This window comes from Hypanus sabinus, chromosome 1, assembly GCF_030144855.1.
Source record: "Hypanus sabinus isolate sHypSab1 chromosome 1, sHypSab1.hap1, whole genome shotgun sequence".
Lineage (NCBI taxonomy): Eukaryota > Metazoa > Chordata > Chondrichthyes > Myliobatiformes > Dasyatidae > Hypanus > Hypanus sabinus.
This window is the reverse complement of record NC_082706.1, coordinates 138611087-138628822: the sequence shown is the minus strand read 5'-3', so window position 1 is coordinate 138628822 and position 17736 is coordinate 138611087. Positions and strand designations below refer to the sequence as shown.

Here is a 17736-nt window from a genome sequence, read left to right as displayed (position 1 = left end):
TGCTTGATCCTGCTTGGAAGTTCTTGAACCTGAAATTGGATGATGCCTGTTCTATTTTTCAAGATACAGCAAAGTAACCGGGCCTACCAACTCAACAAGCCTGCATTGCATAATTACAACCATTTAAGCAATTAACCTAATAACCCGTACGAACACACTCAGCAATTCAGGAACTGCTTCTTCCCCTCTGCCATCCAATTCCTAAATGGACATTGAACCCTTGGACATTACAATTTTTTAATATAAAGTATTTCTGTTTTTTGCACAATTTTTGATCTATTCAATATATGTATACTGTAATTGATTTATTTATTTTTCATTATTATTATTTTGTGTTTTTTTTCTTCTATATTATGTATTGCATTTTACTGCTGCTGCTAAGTTACAAATTTCACGTCACATGCCGGTGATAATAAATCTGATTCTGTCTTTGGAAAATGGGACAAAATCCATGCTATCACAGGGAGATTGTACAAACGCCTTACAGCAGTGGAATTGAATCTGGTTTGCTGGTGTCGTTATAACGTAATGCTAGCTGCTACTCTACCAGGGGCATTTGTTGGCTCCCTACAAAAATTTACTTGCAGAAGTGCCGAGGAAGGTTACTTTAGAATGAAGCTGAGTGAGTCTGTGCTTGGATGTAAAAAAAATAGCTTTCCCTTCTTTCACTGAATGGTGTAATTTGCAAAGAAAGGAGCAAATTAAGATCCGAAGTCTTGGAACGGTACAGCATAGAACAGGCTCTTCCAACACAACATGCCTATTTACATTGTGCTTATGTATACTAATCCCATATAACCACATGAGGTCTATAGTCTTTTGTGATGAACAATGCAAGTACTTGTCTAGATGTTTCTTTAATACTCATTGTGTTTGCTTCCACCACCTCTACAGGCAATATATTTTAAACTCCAGTCACCCTCGTGGAGAAATATTCATATTTGAATCCCCTGTAAGCCACTCACCTCTCATCTTAAGCCTTAGCCCTCTTTTCCTAGACACTCTCCCCCAAGGAACAAAGGTATTTTTTTTAATATCTATTCCCCTTAATTTATGGACTTATTATCAGGGCACCCATCTGCTTCCCATGTGTCAGGGAAATTAAAACCAGAGATGGCAGATGGAATACAGTGTCGGGAAGTGTATAGTCATGCACTTTGGTAGAAGAAATAAAAGAGTAGACTATTTTCTAAATGGAGAGGGAAAATTCAAAAATCTGAGGTGCAATGGAACTTGGGAGTCCTTGTGCAGGATTCCCTAAAGGTGAATTTGTAGCATTTGTTTTAAGAGGATTAGAATATAAAAGCAAGGAAATAATGTTAAGGCTTTATAAAGCACTGGTGAGATCTCATTTGGAATATTGTGAGCAGCTTTGGACCCCTTATCTAAGAAAGATATACTTATTGGAGAGGGTTCAAAGGAGCTTCATGAAAATGATTCTGGATGTGAGGGGTGTTTGATGACTCTGGGCCTACACACACTGGAATTCAGAAGAATGAGGGGCGATCTCATTGAAACACGTCAAATGTTGAAAGGCCTTGATGGAGTAGATTTGGAGAGGATGTTTCCTCTGCTTTCCTATTCTAAGCCTCAGAATAGAGGGCTGACCATGTAGAAATGAGATGAGGAAGAATTACTTTAGCCAGAGTGGTGAAACTGGAATTGGTTGCCATGGGTGACTGTGGAAGCCAAATCATTGGGTATATTTAAGGCAGAGGTTGATAGATTCTTGATAGGGCGTGAAAGGATGCAGGGAGAAGGTGAGAGATTGGGGCTGAGAGGGAATTGGATCACCTATGATGAAATGGCGAAGTTGACTTGATGGGCTAAATGGCCTAATTCTCCTATATTTTATGGTCTAATCCATTCTCTCCTTATAACTGAATTGCTCCCATGCAAGCGACATCTCCGTCTAACTCCTCTGAACCCTCTTCATCTGTTCTCACGGTACATACCTTAATTGCCTCATTGCTGAATCATTTACCTTTCTGGTGAAGTCATTGTTATAGTGTACACAAAGTCTCAATTGAAATTGCAACGATCTGTCAAAATTAGCATAGGGCATCTCGTTTTTCAAAAAAGATAAACTATTGTATTAGAAAAAAATTCACAAAGACATTGCTAAGAATGGAGGACTTGCATATTGAGGAGAGACTGGATAAGCTGGGACTTAAGCTGTCTTCTCTGATGAGAGAGCTGAGTGGCAGCCTTTTATAGGGGTTTATAAAATAATGAGAGGCATAGAACATGGTCTTTTTAACCATGGCTGGAAAAGTCTGAAACTAAAGGGCATAGATTTAGGGTGAGATCAAAGATTTGAAGAGGACAGTGAGGGGGGTTTATCCAGAGGGTGGCTGGGTATATGTGGATGGGAGGTGGTAAAGGTGGGTGCAATATCAACTTTTGAAAGACTTTTAGACAAATATCTGGATAGTAAAGTATTAGAGGGATAGGGCCGAAGGAGTTCAGGAAGGTAAGTTCAACAACATGAATGAGTCAGGCAAACGAACCTGTTTCTCTGCTAAAGAGTTCTATGACAGAGAAGTCTGAATGCCCTATTGTGTCTGCAGTAGAGGTAGAATTGCAAATTGCTGTCACTGTGGCATTGTTTTAAAACTGCTTTGGTTGTTGTAACTAAACTGTTTGTCTAGCTTGGATTCTTATTTGAAAATAAATAGTCTTAAGTCATTCTCAATCATCCCACGATGGTAAGTTTGGCTAAATCAAACATGGAAACTATTTTGTAAAATAGTATGAGTATTATTTCTAAATTAACTTCAAAGGCACTTGAAGATTGTGACTAAGCTCCTGAGGTCATTGACATTTTGGACATAAAGGTATTATTTGTTTAAAATAAAAGAGGCAATTACATTGAACAGAGCAGCACAGCACAGGCTTTTTGGTCCATAATGTTATGCCAACCTATTAACCTACTCCTCCATTTGCTTTCGTCAGTGTGCCTTTCTTTAATGTCCCTAGTATATCTGCCTCTACCACCATTCCCAGCAGTGTGTTCCATGCACTTTGCACTCTGTTTTATTTTTTTTTAAAAAAACAGCTACTTCTGACATCCACCCCACCCCCCATACTTACCTCCACAGCACCTTGAAACGATCTTCTGATACTAGCCATTGTCATTGTGTTGCCTTTATGGCAGTTATTTAGTTTATAATATTTTCGCTTAGTAATTCATTTGTTAGCATTTTCTAGTTAACGTTAGGATTGTTTAAAGTAAATTCGTTGTCTGTGATATATCACAGCATGCGATGACGTCACATCCGGTTTTGCCGCGTCCTGTGGGAAAATACCGGTTTGGAGAAACAGGAAGGTGGGGGCTGACGTGTGAGTCCAGCGCGAGAAAAGTTGTCTTTCTACACACTAGAAACATAGTGGAAGCAACGCTGTGGGTCATGAGATAATCGATATGTTGAATTAAAATGTTAACGCCGATTCTGTTAAAAGTAACGACAGTCGATAAGGTTTATGTTTTCGTTAGTTAAAGAGTTGCGGATAGTTTGTGTTGATGTGTATTTAAAGCAGTCAATGGCGTAGGTAGATTCTGACTGTATGCTGCACTTTAATGTAATGTAGTTGTTGTAGTTTTACTTTTGCAAGTATTTACGATGTAAATGTAATATCAAGAAGGAAACAAATGCTGTACAAATCTTGTATTGTTTTATCAACAGTTTTCACCATACGTTAATGAGGAAGAGCAAACAGTAAATGGTTAATCTTACTGCAACCCTGTTTTCATTGACTACGGTTTATCTCGGTGTTTAGTTCGGCGTTCAGTTACACCCGAGCGAGAACACTACAGTGAAAAGGCGGCAGTATCAGGTGTTTCAAGTGCTGCAGTGATGACTCGATCCAGCATCAAGTAAGGCCGCCCAAGCAAGAGCTAAGGCAGAAGCTGCCAAGGTGTGAGTGCGCTACGCCAAACAAGAAGCAAAATTGAAGATGGAAGCAGCTGCCAGAGAAGCCGAAAACCAGAAGGAAGCGGCTGCCAGAGAAACCAAAAACCAGTTGGAAAGGGCAAGGATAGCGGCAGAGTTAGAAGTGCTGACGCTGGAACGAGAAAAAGAAGCTGCCAGGGTGGAAGCAGAGTTCATAGAAGATGCTGAAGAAATGCATGATCTGGTTGACGTAAAATCTACTTCAGAAAAGACCAGATTGGAACGCACAAGCGACTATGTCCGATCTCAAACAGACTGGAAGATTCGTTCTTCCTCTCCATACTTATTTGATAACGCCCCACTTCATGAGGAGTCCCAGAGAAGCCCAATTGCATCACATCCATCCAAGGAAGACAATTTACCCTTGCAACTCCGCGATGAAGTCAAGAATGAAAGGGCTGATGACAAATACTTCTCGACACCAAACTTACCAGATTTGGCGAGAAGAGAGGCAAAGGCTGAATTCAGAACAGCAAAGTCCATAACAGAGGTACGCCCTCAGTCATATACCTACCGACATATTTCCCCAGCCCGTATGCCACTTGCAGTTGAACCCGTGGCACAGTATTTAGCACGACGAGATCTCGTCACTTCAGGACTGTACCAGTTTGACGATAAACCTGAAAGTTACCGTGCATGGTACTCCACATTCACCAACGCTATCGATGGAGTCCAGCTCAGAGCAACCCAAGAGTTGGCTCTTATGGCGAAATGGCTGGGAAAAGAATCATGCGAACAGGTGAGACGCATATGTTCAGTGTACATCAACAAGCCCAAGCTAGCCTTAAGCAAAGCATGGGAGAGACTTCGGGAGGGCTATGTGGCCCCTGAAATTATTGAAGCGGCGCTGTACCGATGTCTGGAAAATTTTCCCAAGGTGTCAGCCAAGGACCACATTAAGTTAAGGAGCTCGGAGATTTACTCATGGAGCTTCAAGGCGCCAAAGAAGATGGCTACTCAACTGGTCTAGTATACCTAGATACTCCACCCGGGATTAGACAAACTTCCATTTGGGCTGCAGGTCAGGTGGGTGTTTGTTGCCTCAGAGTACAAAGAAGACCACAATGGTCGAATTCCTCCCTTTGAGTATTTCACTAGGTTTGTGTGCATTGAGGCGAAGAAGCGAAACAACCCTAGCCTCATGGGTCCAGGAAGCAGTACAATTTACACCAAGCCAGATAAATCCTCTTCGAATAATTTCAACATTAATACACCCGTCTCAGTGCTTAAGACTGAAGCCTTTACAACTAACAACAACCCTCGCAAGAATTGTCCATTGCATAACAAACCCCACCCCCTCAGAAAATGCAGAAGGTTTAGGGAAAAACCCCTTTAAGAGAGGATGGCCCTTCTCAAGGAGAAAAGAATATGTTTTAAATGCTGTTCCTTGACCTCTCACTTTGCTAGAGAGTGTACGATCGCCGTGAAGTGTCCGGAATGTAATAGCACTAATCACGATGGGGCCATGCATCCTGGCCCGTTACCGCAAACCGACAACGCTCCTTCACCCCCACAACAGGACGGCGGGGAGGGAGAGACTCACTCCAGGACAACTGTTGTCAGCTCGAGCTGAGTTGTACAGAAGTTTGCGGTCAAGCTCAGTCAAGCCGTTCTTGTTCAAAGATCTGCCTCACTAAGGTGTACCCTAAAGGGAGCCAAAGACAAGGCCATCAAAGCCTATGTAATTCTGGACAATCAGAGCAATCGCTCACTAGTCAGTCCAGAGTTCTTTAACTTGTTCAACATTAAGAGTGAGCAGGTCCCATACTACCTTAGAACTTGCTCAGGCAACATGGAAACTTATGGAAGGAAGGCAGAAGGCTTCCAGCTCAAATCCCTGGATGGTAAAGTCGTCATCTGTCTCCCTCCACTCTTAGAGTGCAATGAGATTTTGAAGAACCACACTGAGATCCCGACGCCAAGTGCGGTGCTACACCAGCCACATCGCCAAACACATCCCAGAACTGGATCCAAAAGCAGAAATACTCCTGCTATTAGGAAGAGATGTTCTTCGGGTGCACAAGGTTAGGCAGCAGGTCAATGGACCACACGACGCCCCCTTTGCGCAACGCCTGGACCTGGGCTGGGTGGTGATAGGATAGGTGTGCCCTGGCAATGTACACAAACTGACGGTTAGCACACTCAAGACCAATGTGCTAGAGAGTGGTCGCCATTCAATTTTTCAACCCTGCACAAGTGTCACGTGTATTAAGGAAGCACGATAAGGCTTTAACCAACGTAAAGTAACTGACGAGATGCTGGGTCAGTCAGTCTTCGCTCAAACTGAGCATGATAATAAACTTGCTCATTCAGCTCAAGATGCCATTTTCTTAAAAACAAAGGACACCAAGGTCTTCAGAGATGAAGCAAGTAATGGGGTTGCCCCACTACCTTTCAGAGAACCACACCAGTGCTTGCCAAACAACAAAGAGCAGGCAGTCAGGCAGTTCACGCCCTTGCAAAAAACCCTGGAAAGGAAACCTGAGATGCAGCAACGCACCCGATTGACCCACGAGGTACTGTGCACACTAATGGCAGAATTCACAGCCATTATAAATGCACGACCACTTCTACCCGTGTCTTCCGACACAGAAAACCCCTTCATACTCTCGCCATCAATGCTGCTTACGCAGAAGGCAGGAGACTAGGGGACTTCTCCGATAAGGATCTGTACACAGAGCAATGGAGACAGGTCCAGGCTCTGGCAAATCGGTTCTGGTCTCATTGGAGACAGGAATATTTACCTTTGTTGCAACACAGACAAAAGTGGACAGAACCCTGCAGGAATCTTCAAGTTGGAGATTTAGTCCTGCTCAGGGACAAGCAAATCGCCCGCAACTGCTGGCCAATGGCCAGAATCACTGCTACATTCCCTAGTAGGGATGGACATGTCAGGAAGGTTGAGTTGAAAACTACCGACCAAGGTGATGTGAAAATATACTAAAGGCCAGTTACAGAAGTCATTCTACTTCTACCTAAGGACTGATTTAGAGACTGAAGTTTTGTATTGTGTTCATTGTGACCTTACGAAGGTCAAGCGGGGAGTGTGTTGCCTTTATGGCAGTTATTTAGTTTATAATATTTTCGATTAGTAATTCGTTTGTTAGCATTTTCCAGTTAAAGTTAGGATTGTTTAAAGTAAATTCGTTGTCTGTGATATATCGTGGCATGTGATGACGTCACATCCGGTTTCGCAGTGTCCTGTGGGAAAATACCGGTTTGGAGAAACAGGAAGGTGGGGGCTGACATGTGCGAGTCCAGTGCGAGAAAAGTTGTCTAGAAACATAGTGGAAGCAACACCATAAGTCATGAGATAATCGATATGTTGAATTAAAATGTTAACGCCGATTCTGTTAAAAGTAACGACGGTCGATAAGGTTTATGTGAGGTCAGCGGGAGACGCTCATGGAGTGAGTACTGTTTTAGATTCGCTCCATAACCTTTACTTTTTTTAACCTTTGATCACCCTTATTCAATTTATTTTTACCTACACCAAAAGATTCTTGCTATTTTTTTGGACTTGTCGTTAAGAGTTTATTGTGAATTTTTGAAGATATGTACTCAGAAATGGCTCTTAGATCTAAAGGACGAGAACCTGGGCGGAACCCGAACGGTAATGGAAAGAAGCAAGCTCATCCGCAACGCACTGAATTAACTTATGAATTGTTATTGGAGGTTCTGGATAAAAAAAATTTGATGAACAACAACGAATTTTTAAACAAGATATAAAGGCTTTTCAAGATTATATGGATAAGACGGATTCGGTAACCAGCAGCAAGTTCTTATCGCATCTCTGCAAGAAGACGCTCGGAAACGAGATTTGATAATTGAAAAATTGCAACAGGACTTGCTTTCAACCACTAAACTGGTGGAAACACTTAAAGCCAAGAGTGTCGACTTCGAGAATCGGTCCAGAACACAGAACCTACGTATACTCAGTCTTCCGGAAGGTATTGAACAAGGCGACCCCATGAAGTTCTTTGCTCAACTTTTAAAGGATGCGTTCCCACCTGTATTTCCAGATAGTCCTCCGTTACTTGATCATGCTCATAGAATTATGCGTCGATCACCGAGTGCTTCAGCTAAACCCTCGGATGTAATTGTCCAGTTTCATTACGTACATGTTAAAGAGCAACTTATTCATGCAGCTCGGCGTGTAGGAATGGTTAAATTTCAGGATCACAATTTCCGTTTAGTAGAAGATTTTAGTCCTGAAGTAATGAAGGCAAGGCTTCTTTTTAAACTGCTGATGTCTGAATGTTATGAGAAAAATCTAAAAGCAGTGCTCTTATACCCTGCGAAGCTCAGAATCTCGCCGCCGAACGCTCCACGCCGGGTTTTCCTTTCTACATCTGAAGCGAGAAGTTTTCTGAACAAGAACTTCCCTACTGCTACGGACTCTCATGCCTAATGATTGAGTGATTTTGATCGTGCAAGATTGTTTTTGATTCCCTAAACCAGATTTTGTTTCTGGTTATTGGTGTAGGTTTACTCTATACTTTATACTCAAGTTAAAGTGTTCTTTCGACATATTAATCATTTTGTTTTACACACTTTAACCGTTATACTATATCGCTGGCTATTATTTCTTTTCCTTCGAAGGTAAACCCTTCGAAGGTGAATACTTTTTTACTAAGATGGTGGTTTTTTGAAAAAACATTTTTAGTGTTTTTTTAAGATGGCGCTATTTTCTTCTCTCGTCTTCTTCCTGCAATGCATCGCTTATCACAGTTTAAATATTTTTTGGTTTGTTTGGCTTTTAACCCGATTTATAAGTTTCTAGTGATTATATTTTCTTCATTTTTTTTCTACTACCAATTATATTAAGAAGTTTGCTTTTAGTATAGTGATAATAATTTTTAAAGTTTGGGTGGATTTTTTTAATATATATATCCTTTATATATGGAGTGGTCTTCAGCTGATATGGGGGTAGAGTTAGTTTCATTCTTTCTTTTTCCCAGCCTATTTTTGGCTCTGGTTTTTTTTCTCTCTTGAGTGGGAGGGGGGTGATCTTTTTTCTAATTCTATATTTCTTTTACCAGTTTTTTTTTTTAGTTTTTTCATTTGGGCTGATTTTGAACTACAAATGTCCGCGATGTCGTCACTTCCGGGTCCGCTGTTTATTTTTGTTCCTCTTCCGGGTGCATGAGTTTATAATTTGGTTAACCCTTTTTATACCAAAGGGTTGATTTTAGAAATATGTCTCAGACCATTAATTTTGTTTCTTGGAATACGAATGGTTTAAACCATCCGATTAAACGAAGGAAGATTTTCAAAGTATTCCAAAGACTTAATGCTCATATCATTTTTGTACAAGAAACTCATGTGAGGAAGGAGGACAATTATCGCTTTTTAGGTTTTGGCAGGGTCAACAGTATCATTCGAATTCGAATGCCGAAGTAAAGGGAATTTCAGTTTTTATTGACTCCTCTATTGCATTTGTCCAACATGATATCTTTTCGGATCCGAATGGTAGATTTTTGTTAATTACCGGCTTACTTTTTAATAAAAAGGTTGCTATGGTTAATGTTTATGCTCCAAATGTGGATTGTCCTGATTTTTTAAAGTCCTTATTTACTTCTTGACCTAATCTAAATGAATATAAGTTAATAATGGATGGTGATTTTAATTATTGTTTATATCCTTTGATGGACAAATCTATATCTACTCAGACTTTACCCAATAAGTCGGCCACTTGTATCAACTCTTTTTTGACTGATAATGGAATTTTTGATATTTGGAGATTTCGGCATCCTAAGGACAAAGAGTTTTCTTTTTTCTCACATGGTTATCATTCTTATTTGAGAATTGATTATTTTTTTTTATTGACTCGTTTGATTCCTTCAGTAAATGATTGTTATTATGATATTATAGCTATTTCAGACCATGCTCCATTAAAACTTTCTATTAAATTTACGGACACAGTTCCTAATGCTAGACAATGGTGATTTGATTCTACCTTATTGCAAGATCCGGACTTTATTAAATTTATGAATGAACAGATCGATTTCTTCTTCTCAACCAACTCCACGGAAGATATTTCTTATGGAACATTTTGGGACACTTTTAAAGCATATATACATGGACAGATTATCTCTTACTCTGTTGGTCTGAGAAAACGCATTAAGAAGGAAGCTCTTTTATTGGTTGATAAAATTAAAAAGATTGGCAAGAAATATTTGATTACTCCTAGTAAGGAGCTTTACAAACAAAGGGTTGAACTTCAAACAGACTATAGTTTATTACTTACATCTTCGATTGAAAATCAACTGATGAAGTCCAGATCTGATTTTTATATACATAGTGATAAATCGGGTAAACTGCTAGCTAGTCAATTGAAGAATGCTTTGGTTAAACGTCAAATTACTAAGATCCGTTAGCAAAATGGGGATTTGTCAGTTAACCATGATGAGATAAATAAATCATTTCAAGATTTTTATACTTCCCTGTATCATTCTGAATTTCCTCAGGATTGTAGTACCATGTGTGGATTTTCTTGGGAAATTGAATTTCCCAAAATTATCACCAGATGATCTTTCAATATTGGAAACTCCTATGACTGATGCAGAAATCAAAGGGGTTATTTCCTCCATGATTTCAGGGGAAGCACCTGGTCCGGATGAGTATACAGCAAAATTTTTTAAACGTTTTTCCGCTACTCTCTCTCCTTGGTTATACAGGGTTTTTGAAGAAGCAATTTGGCACAATCTTTTTATAGAGCTTCCATTTCTTTAATATTGAAGAAAGATAAAGACCCTACTGATTGTGCATCCTATAGACCAATATCCTTACTGAATGTAGATTCCAAGATTTTTTCCAGGTTACTTGCATCCAGGTTGGAGAAGGTATTACCCCAAATTATCTCGGAAGATCAAACCGGTTTTATTAAAAATTGTTATTCTTTTTTTTAATGTTAGGTTATTCAATATTATACTCCTTCACATAATATTTCAGAATGTGTAATTTCATTAGATGCGGAGAAAGCATTTGATAGAGTTGAATGGCCATACTTATTTAATGTGTTGGAGAAGTTTAATTTTAGTCCGACATTCATTTCCTGGATTAAGCTGATTTATCATACCCCAGTAGCCTCAGTGTTTACTAATAATCAAAGATCTCCCTTTTTTTGTTTATTTCGGGGCACTAGACAAGGCTGTCCTCTTAGTCCACTATTATTTGATATTGCTTTAGAACCCTTGGCAATTACTATTAAAGAATCACAGGATATTCTTGGTATTAATCGTGGGACAGATATTCATAAGTTATCTTTGTATGCAGATAATTTATTATTATTTATTTCCAATCCTGAGAAATCCATTCCTGTAGTTTTATCATTGTTGGCTCAATTTAGTGATTTTTCTGGGTATAAGTTAAATCTTAATAAAAGTGAATTGTTTCATTTAAATAGACAGGTCCCAATTTATGGAAACTTACCTTTTAAATTAGTTAATGACTCTTTTATTTATTTAGGGATTAAAATCACAGAAAACCATAAAGACTTATTTAAGGTTAATTTTGTACCCTTAATTGATCAGATTAAATGCTTGTTTACTAAGTGGTCACCATTATCTTTATCTCTGATAGGTCGGATTAACACTATTAAGATGGTTATTTTACCCAAGTTCTTATATATTTTTCAAGCGGTACCAATTTTTATTCCGAAATAATTTTTTACTAATGTTGATACAAAAATTTCCTCATATTTGGCAGAATAAAAATCCCAGGTTAGGTAAAATATACTCACAGAAGGCAAAGAAGGAAGGTGGATTAGCATTGCCTAATTTTGGATTTTATTATTGGGCAGTTAATATCAGATATTTGATATGTTGGTTGAAAGATTGGGATGGATCTTTTAGCCCTCATTGGGTGAGCCTGGAAATTAAATCGGTACCAGGTTTTGCACTGGGTTCTATTTTGGGGACTTCTCTCCCTTTTGCTCTTTCTAAATTGCCGAAACGAATTGACAACCCGATAGTTAAACATACTTTATGTATATGGTTTCAATTTCGGAAATTTGCTGGGTTGACTCAGTTTGTTTTAAATATTCCTATTGTATCCAATTGTTTTTTCCACCCTTCAATTATAGACCAAGCTTATTTGGCTTGGAAGACTAAGGATTACTACGATATTTGATTTATTTTTGGATAATTGTTTTATGTCTTTTGAGCAATTATCTAATAAATATAATTTGCCTAGAATTCATTTTTTTAGATATTTACAGATTAGGAATTTTTTAAATACTTCCTACTTTTCCAAACTTTGTGTCTTCAGGCATTTTGGAGAATTTGTTTGAATTAAACCCCTTTCAGAAAGGGCTTATATCAAAACTTTATAATATAATTATGAAGTTACATTCAGAGCCCCTTCATAAGACAAAAAATGATTGAGAAAGAGAGCTTAACCTTATTATTCCTATTGAGAATTGGGATAAAATTCTTCAATTATTTAATACATCATCTATATGTGCCAGACATTCTCTATTACAGTTTAAGGTTGTACATAGGGCTGATATGTCCAAGGATAAATTGGCTCATTTTTATTCCTATATAAATCCTATTTGTGATAGATGTCAATCTGAAATAGCGTTTTAACTCGTATGTTCTAGTCGTGTCCACTTTCGAAAAAATATTGGAAAGATATTTTTGATATCATCTCTGCAGTATTGAACATTGATTTACAACCCCATCCTATTACCGCAATTTTTGGTTTACCAATGATGGACTCACTTCATTTATCTTCTTCCGCTTGTCGAATGATTGCGTTTCTTACTCTAATGGCTAGAAGATCTATTTTGTTGAATTGGAAGGAAATTAATCCTCCTACTGTATTTCATTGGTTTTCTCAGACTATGTTATGTTTAAATTTAGTAAAAATTAGAAGTGGTGTATTTGACACTTCTAAATTTGAAAAGATATGGAGACCATTTATACAATATTTTCATATGATGTAATAGGACCCTGTTCCAGGCCTATTTGATTTTCCAGTTTTGATTTCATATATGTCAAGAGGATCGGAGTTGACGACACTGATGATTTTGTATTTTTGTGAGATATTATAAACAGCCCCTTTTTTTTTCTCTCTATTTTTTCTTTTTTTCTTTTTCGTTTTTTTTCTTCTATTAGTTATTAGATTTTTAGATTAGTTTTTTTGCATAATGATTTTTTTTCTTTTTTCCTTTTTCTTTTTTCTTTTTATTCTTTATTATGATACGCCTAGGTTTGCCTTGTCTATTTGTATATTGTATCATTTACGATGTGGGAATACTCATTTATACTGTAATCATTGTTCTTGTAATCTTTTATAGTTAGTTGAAATATGTACGTTTGTAATCCCATTATCTATGTACCAATTTTATTTTGTTATTAATAATGATAATAAAAAGATGGAAAAAGAAAGAAAGAAGGTTTATGTTTTCGTTAGTTAAAGAGTTGCGGATAGTTTGTGTTGAAGTGTATTTAAAGCAGTCAATGGTGTAGGTAGATTCTGACTGTATGCTGCACTTTAATGTAATGTAGTTGTTGTAGTTTTACTTTTGTAAGTATTTACAATGTAAATGTAATATCAAGAAGGAAACAAGTGCTGTACAAATCTTGTATTGTTTTATCAACAGTTTTCACCATACGTTAATGAGAAAGAGCGAACAGTAAATGGTTAATCTTACTGCGACCCTGTTTTCATTGACTACGGTTTATCTCGGTGTTTAGTTCGGCGTTCTGTTACACCCGAGCGAGAACACTACAGTCATCCTGGGGAGAAGGCTGACCCTTTGCTATTATCATTGCCACCTCCAAGTCTCCTTTCATACTCCTTTTCTCCAGAGAAAAGGCCAAGCTCATTCAACTTTTCCCATAAAAGACGTGCTCTTTAATCCAGGCAGCGTCCTGGTGTGAATGAGACTGATTGATCAATGAATTAATAACTACTTTTTGCTAGAATATTCAAAGCATTCCCTTGCATTTAATTTCACCCAACAATGCTAGAAACACTTAACCGGTCATTCAGCATTTCTGTTGGGAGAAGTACAGTAACTACTTTCACCAGAAAGCAAAAGCAAAATTCTGCTATACTGAAAATTCAGCATGTCCATCAGAACATAATAGTTGTGACTTGCAGTTATAATTCTCTTTAGGATTGGTATTGAGCAGATGATTTCTACACACCTTCCTGCAACATTTGACTGTTTGTTGCTAATAAATTAATTTGGTCATTCATCAAATGCTGCACTTTTTCTTAATTTGTCCCTTCTTTGCAAAAGGGAGAATTCTCCCAAACTTTGAATTAAATAGTCTCATCACATAACATAAAATACAAGGTGCTTTTGAGTGGATCTGAGGGGTTGTTTTTCTCACAGTGGCTGGAATCTGGAATACACTGCATGTTGTGGAGAAAAGGATTCTCACAATTATTAAGAACCACCTAGTCAGGCACCTGAATCAACAAGGCATACAGATTTTAGAAGAAATGCAGAATAAGTAGAATTAATATCTATGATACAGTGATCAGTAATAACTTCAGTCTTACTGACGTTGAGTGGCATATTGAGTATGTATATTAACTGAACTTCAATACTTTTTTTTGATTAATCAATTGAACAAAATCTTGTGGAGCTGTGTTTGAAACCTGTTATTTTAAGACATTATGATCCTGTAAATATCTCTCATTCTCCCTTCTAACAGGTAACACCAGTGAACCATCTCCCCAGCCAAGCTCTACTGATCATCAGTGGGATGCTAACCCAACTCCTAGTTCCATTGACGATGCCTGGTCTGGGATAAGTATGTTGTGTTTTTATTATTAATTTGGTGTACTAAATGTGCTAAAAATGTGCTTGATAACTCAAAAGCCAGAAAGGGTATTTAAATTATTATTGCCTACTGTAGCTGCAAGCTGATCATAAATTATCATAGATATTAATTCACTTCTTTGGCAGAATATGTAAAGTGAAGTATGTCATTAAAAGCTTTTGCACTATTAAAATTGTTATATAACTTGAATTAGAAAAAATTAAATTGGAAGTAGTTTTCATCAAGGGAATTTGTATTTAAGATCCTGTTTCAAACCACCAGGAGCACTTCAATATTGAGTAAAGCTGTCACTCAATTGCCTCTGATTTAGGGTGATTTAACATTGCTGAGGAATTTTGTTTGCTGTACAGAAACTGTATTGATTTTTTGCTTGTGAATGGCAAGTTAGCTGCACTTTCTTTGCCTTTAATCACACTCCCCATGATTGTTGGACCCACCTAAAGATTGGATGGTGTACAGTTTGACATTTCACTCTTCGTGAGCAAATGACTGTTGTGATAAGTTTTGAAGAGCATGACACATACACAAAATGCTGAAGGAATGCAGGAGGCCAGGTAACATCTGTGGAAAAGTAAACAGTCAACATTTCAGGCCAAGACCCTTCATCAGGACTGGAAAGGAAGGGGAGAAGTCAGAATAAAATGGGGGGAGGAAAGAAAGTAGTACAAGGTGGCCGGTGATAGGTGAAACCGGGAGGAAAGAGGGATGAAATAAAGAGCTGGGAAGTTGATTAGTGAAAGAGACAAAGAGCTGGAGAAAGAGGAATCTGATAGGAGAGGACAGAAGACCATGGAAGAAAAGAAAGGGGGAGGATCACCAGAGGGAGATGATGGGTAGGTGAGGAGATAAGGTGAGAGAGGAATAGGGAATGGTGAAGTACAAGAGGGGGATCATCAATTACCGGAAGTAATGCATCAGGTTAGAGGCTACCCAGACGGAATATAAGCTGTTGTTCTTCCAACTTGGGTGTAGCCTCATTCTAGCAGTAAAGGAGGTTATGGACCGATATGTCAGAAAGGGAATGGGAAGTAGATTTGAAATGGGTGGCCACTGGATAATCCTGCTTTTTGTGGCAGACAGAATGAAGGTGCTCAACAAAATGGTCTCCCAAACTACATCGTGTTTCACCATTATACAGGAGGTCACGCCAGGATGACCCCAACAGACTCACAGGTGATGTGTCATGTGGAAGGTCTGTTTTGGGCCCTGAATGGTAGTGAGGGAGGAGGTGTAGGGGCAGGTATGGCACTTGTTCTGCTTGCAAGGATAAGTAGCAGGAGGGAGATCAGTGGGGAGGGACCGAGTGGAGAAGGGAGTGGAAACTAGGGTGAGGGAAAGATGTGTTTGGTGGTGGGAACCTATTGGAGATGGCGGAAGTTATGGAAAATTATATGCCGGACATGGAGTCTAGAAGGGTGCTAGGTGAAGACACGAGGAACCCTATCCCTGGTGCAGCAGCAGGAGTATGGAGTGAGGGCAGGTATGTAAAATGTAGGAGATGTGGTTGAGGGCAGCGTTGATGGAGGAGGAAGGGTAGCCTCTTTCTTTGAAGGGGAACATCTCAGTTGTTCTGGAACGAAAAGCCTCATCCTGAGAGCAGAAGCAACAGAGATGGAGGAACTGAGAGAATGGAATGGCGTTTTAACAAGTGACAGGGTGGGAAAAGGTATGGTCCAGATAGTTGTAAGAGTCTGGATTTATAAAAGATATCAGTAGATAAACTGTCTCCAGAGATGGAGACAGAGATTGGGAAGGGGGAAAGAGGTGTTGGAATTGGACCAAGTAAATTTGAGGGCAGGGTGAAAGTTGGAGGCAAAGTTGATGAAATTGACAGGCTCAGCAAGGATGTAGGAAGCAGCACCAATGCAGTGGTCAGTGTATTGTAGGAAGAGTTGGGGAGCGATGCCAGCATAGGCTTGGAACATGGACTGTCCCACATAACCGATGAAAAGGCAGGCATAGCTGTGACCCATGCGAGTGCCCATGGCTACACCTATGGTTTGAAGGAAGTGGGTGGAGCCAAAGGAGACTTTATTGATTGTGAGAACCAGTTTTGCCAGACAGAAGAAAGCGGTGGAGGGGAACAGGTTGGGTCTTTTGTCCAGAAAGAAGCGGAGAGCTTTAGGGCCCTCCTGATGGTGGATGGAAGTCTAAAATGACTGGACATCCTTCATGGAAGTGAGACAAAATTGTTTCATGTCTCCAACCTGATGCATGAACATTGATTTCATGAACTTACAGAAATTAACCCACCCCACTTCACCATTCCTCATTCCTGGTTTCCTCTCTCATCTTATCTCTTTATCTTTTTTATCTTCTTACCTGCCTATCACCTCCTTCTGGTGATCCTCCCCCTTTCTTTTCTTCCATGGTCTTCTGTCCTCTCCTATCAGATTCCCCCTTCTCCAGCCCTTTCTCTTTCACTAATCAACTTCCCAGCTCTTTACTTCACTCCTCCCCTCTCTCATTTTCATCTATCACCTGCCACCTTTTACTACTTCATCTCCTCCTCCCATGTTCTTTTTCTGATTTCTCCCCTGCCTTTCCAGCCCTGATGAAGGGTCTCGGCCGATATGTTGACTGTTTACTTTTCCATAGATGCTGCCTGGCCTGCTGAATTCCTCAAATATTTTGTGTGTGTTGCTTTGTATTTCCAGCATCTACAGATTTTCTCATGTTTGATGAGAATGTAACCCTTGTGATTTGACACCTGTGGAGAGGAGGGGGCAAATGTTGGTTGAATTCTTTGCGTTTTGAACAAAACTTATTAGTAGTAGTTTTGATCTTGCTTTTGCTGCAGAACATCTTGAAGTTTAATAGGTCAGGTATTGAATGGGAATTGTTATGAAATCCCGTAACGGGATCACTTACCAGCAAAGATAGAGAGGTCCGTTGAAGTCTGATGGTACTATTTTTAAAAGTCTTTATTTATGAAAGGGGCACAAACGTAAGATTAATACAAACACTCAGATAATATA

General features: G+C 39.0%; 1 protein-coding gene across 1 annotated transcript in view; it reads left to right on the top strand.

Annotated features, from left to right (window-relative positions):
- The window catches only part of mtdha (metadherin a), a 107377-nt gene that overhangs the window by 54274 nt on the left and 35367 nt on the right, over window positions 1-17736 (top strand). Inside the window, exon 7 of the mRNA XM_059977082.1 lies at window positions 14630-14728. Coding sequence (XP_059833065.1) covers window positions 14630-14728 — 99 coding nt within the window. The remainder of the gene's footprint in view (window positions 1-14629; window positions 14729-17736) is intronic.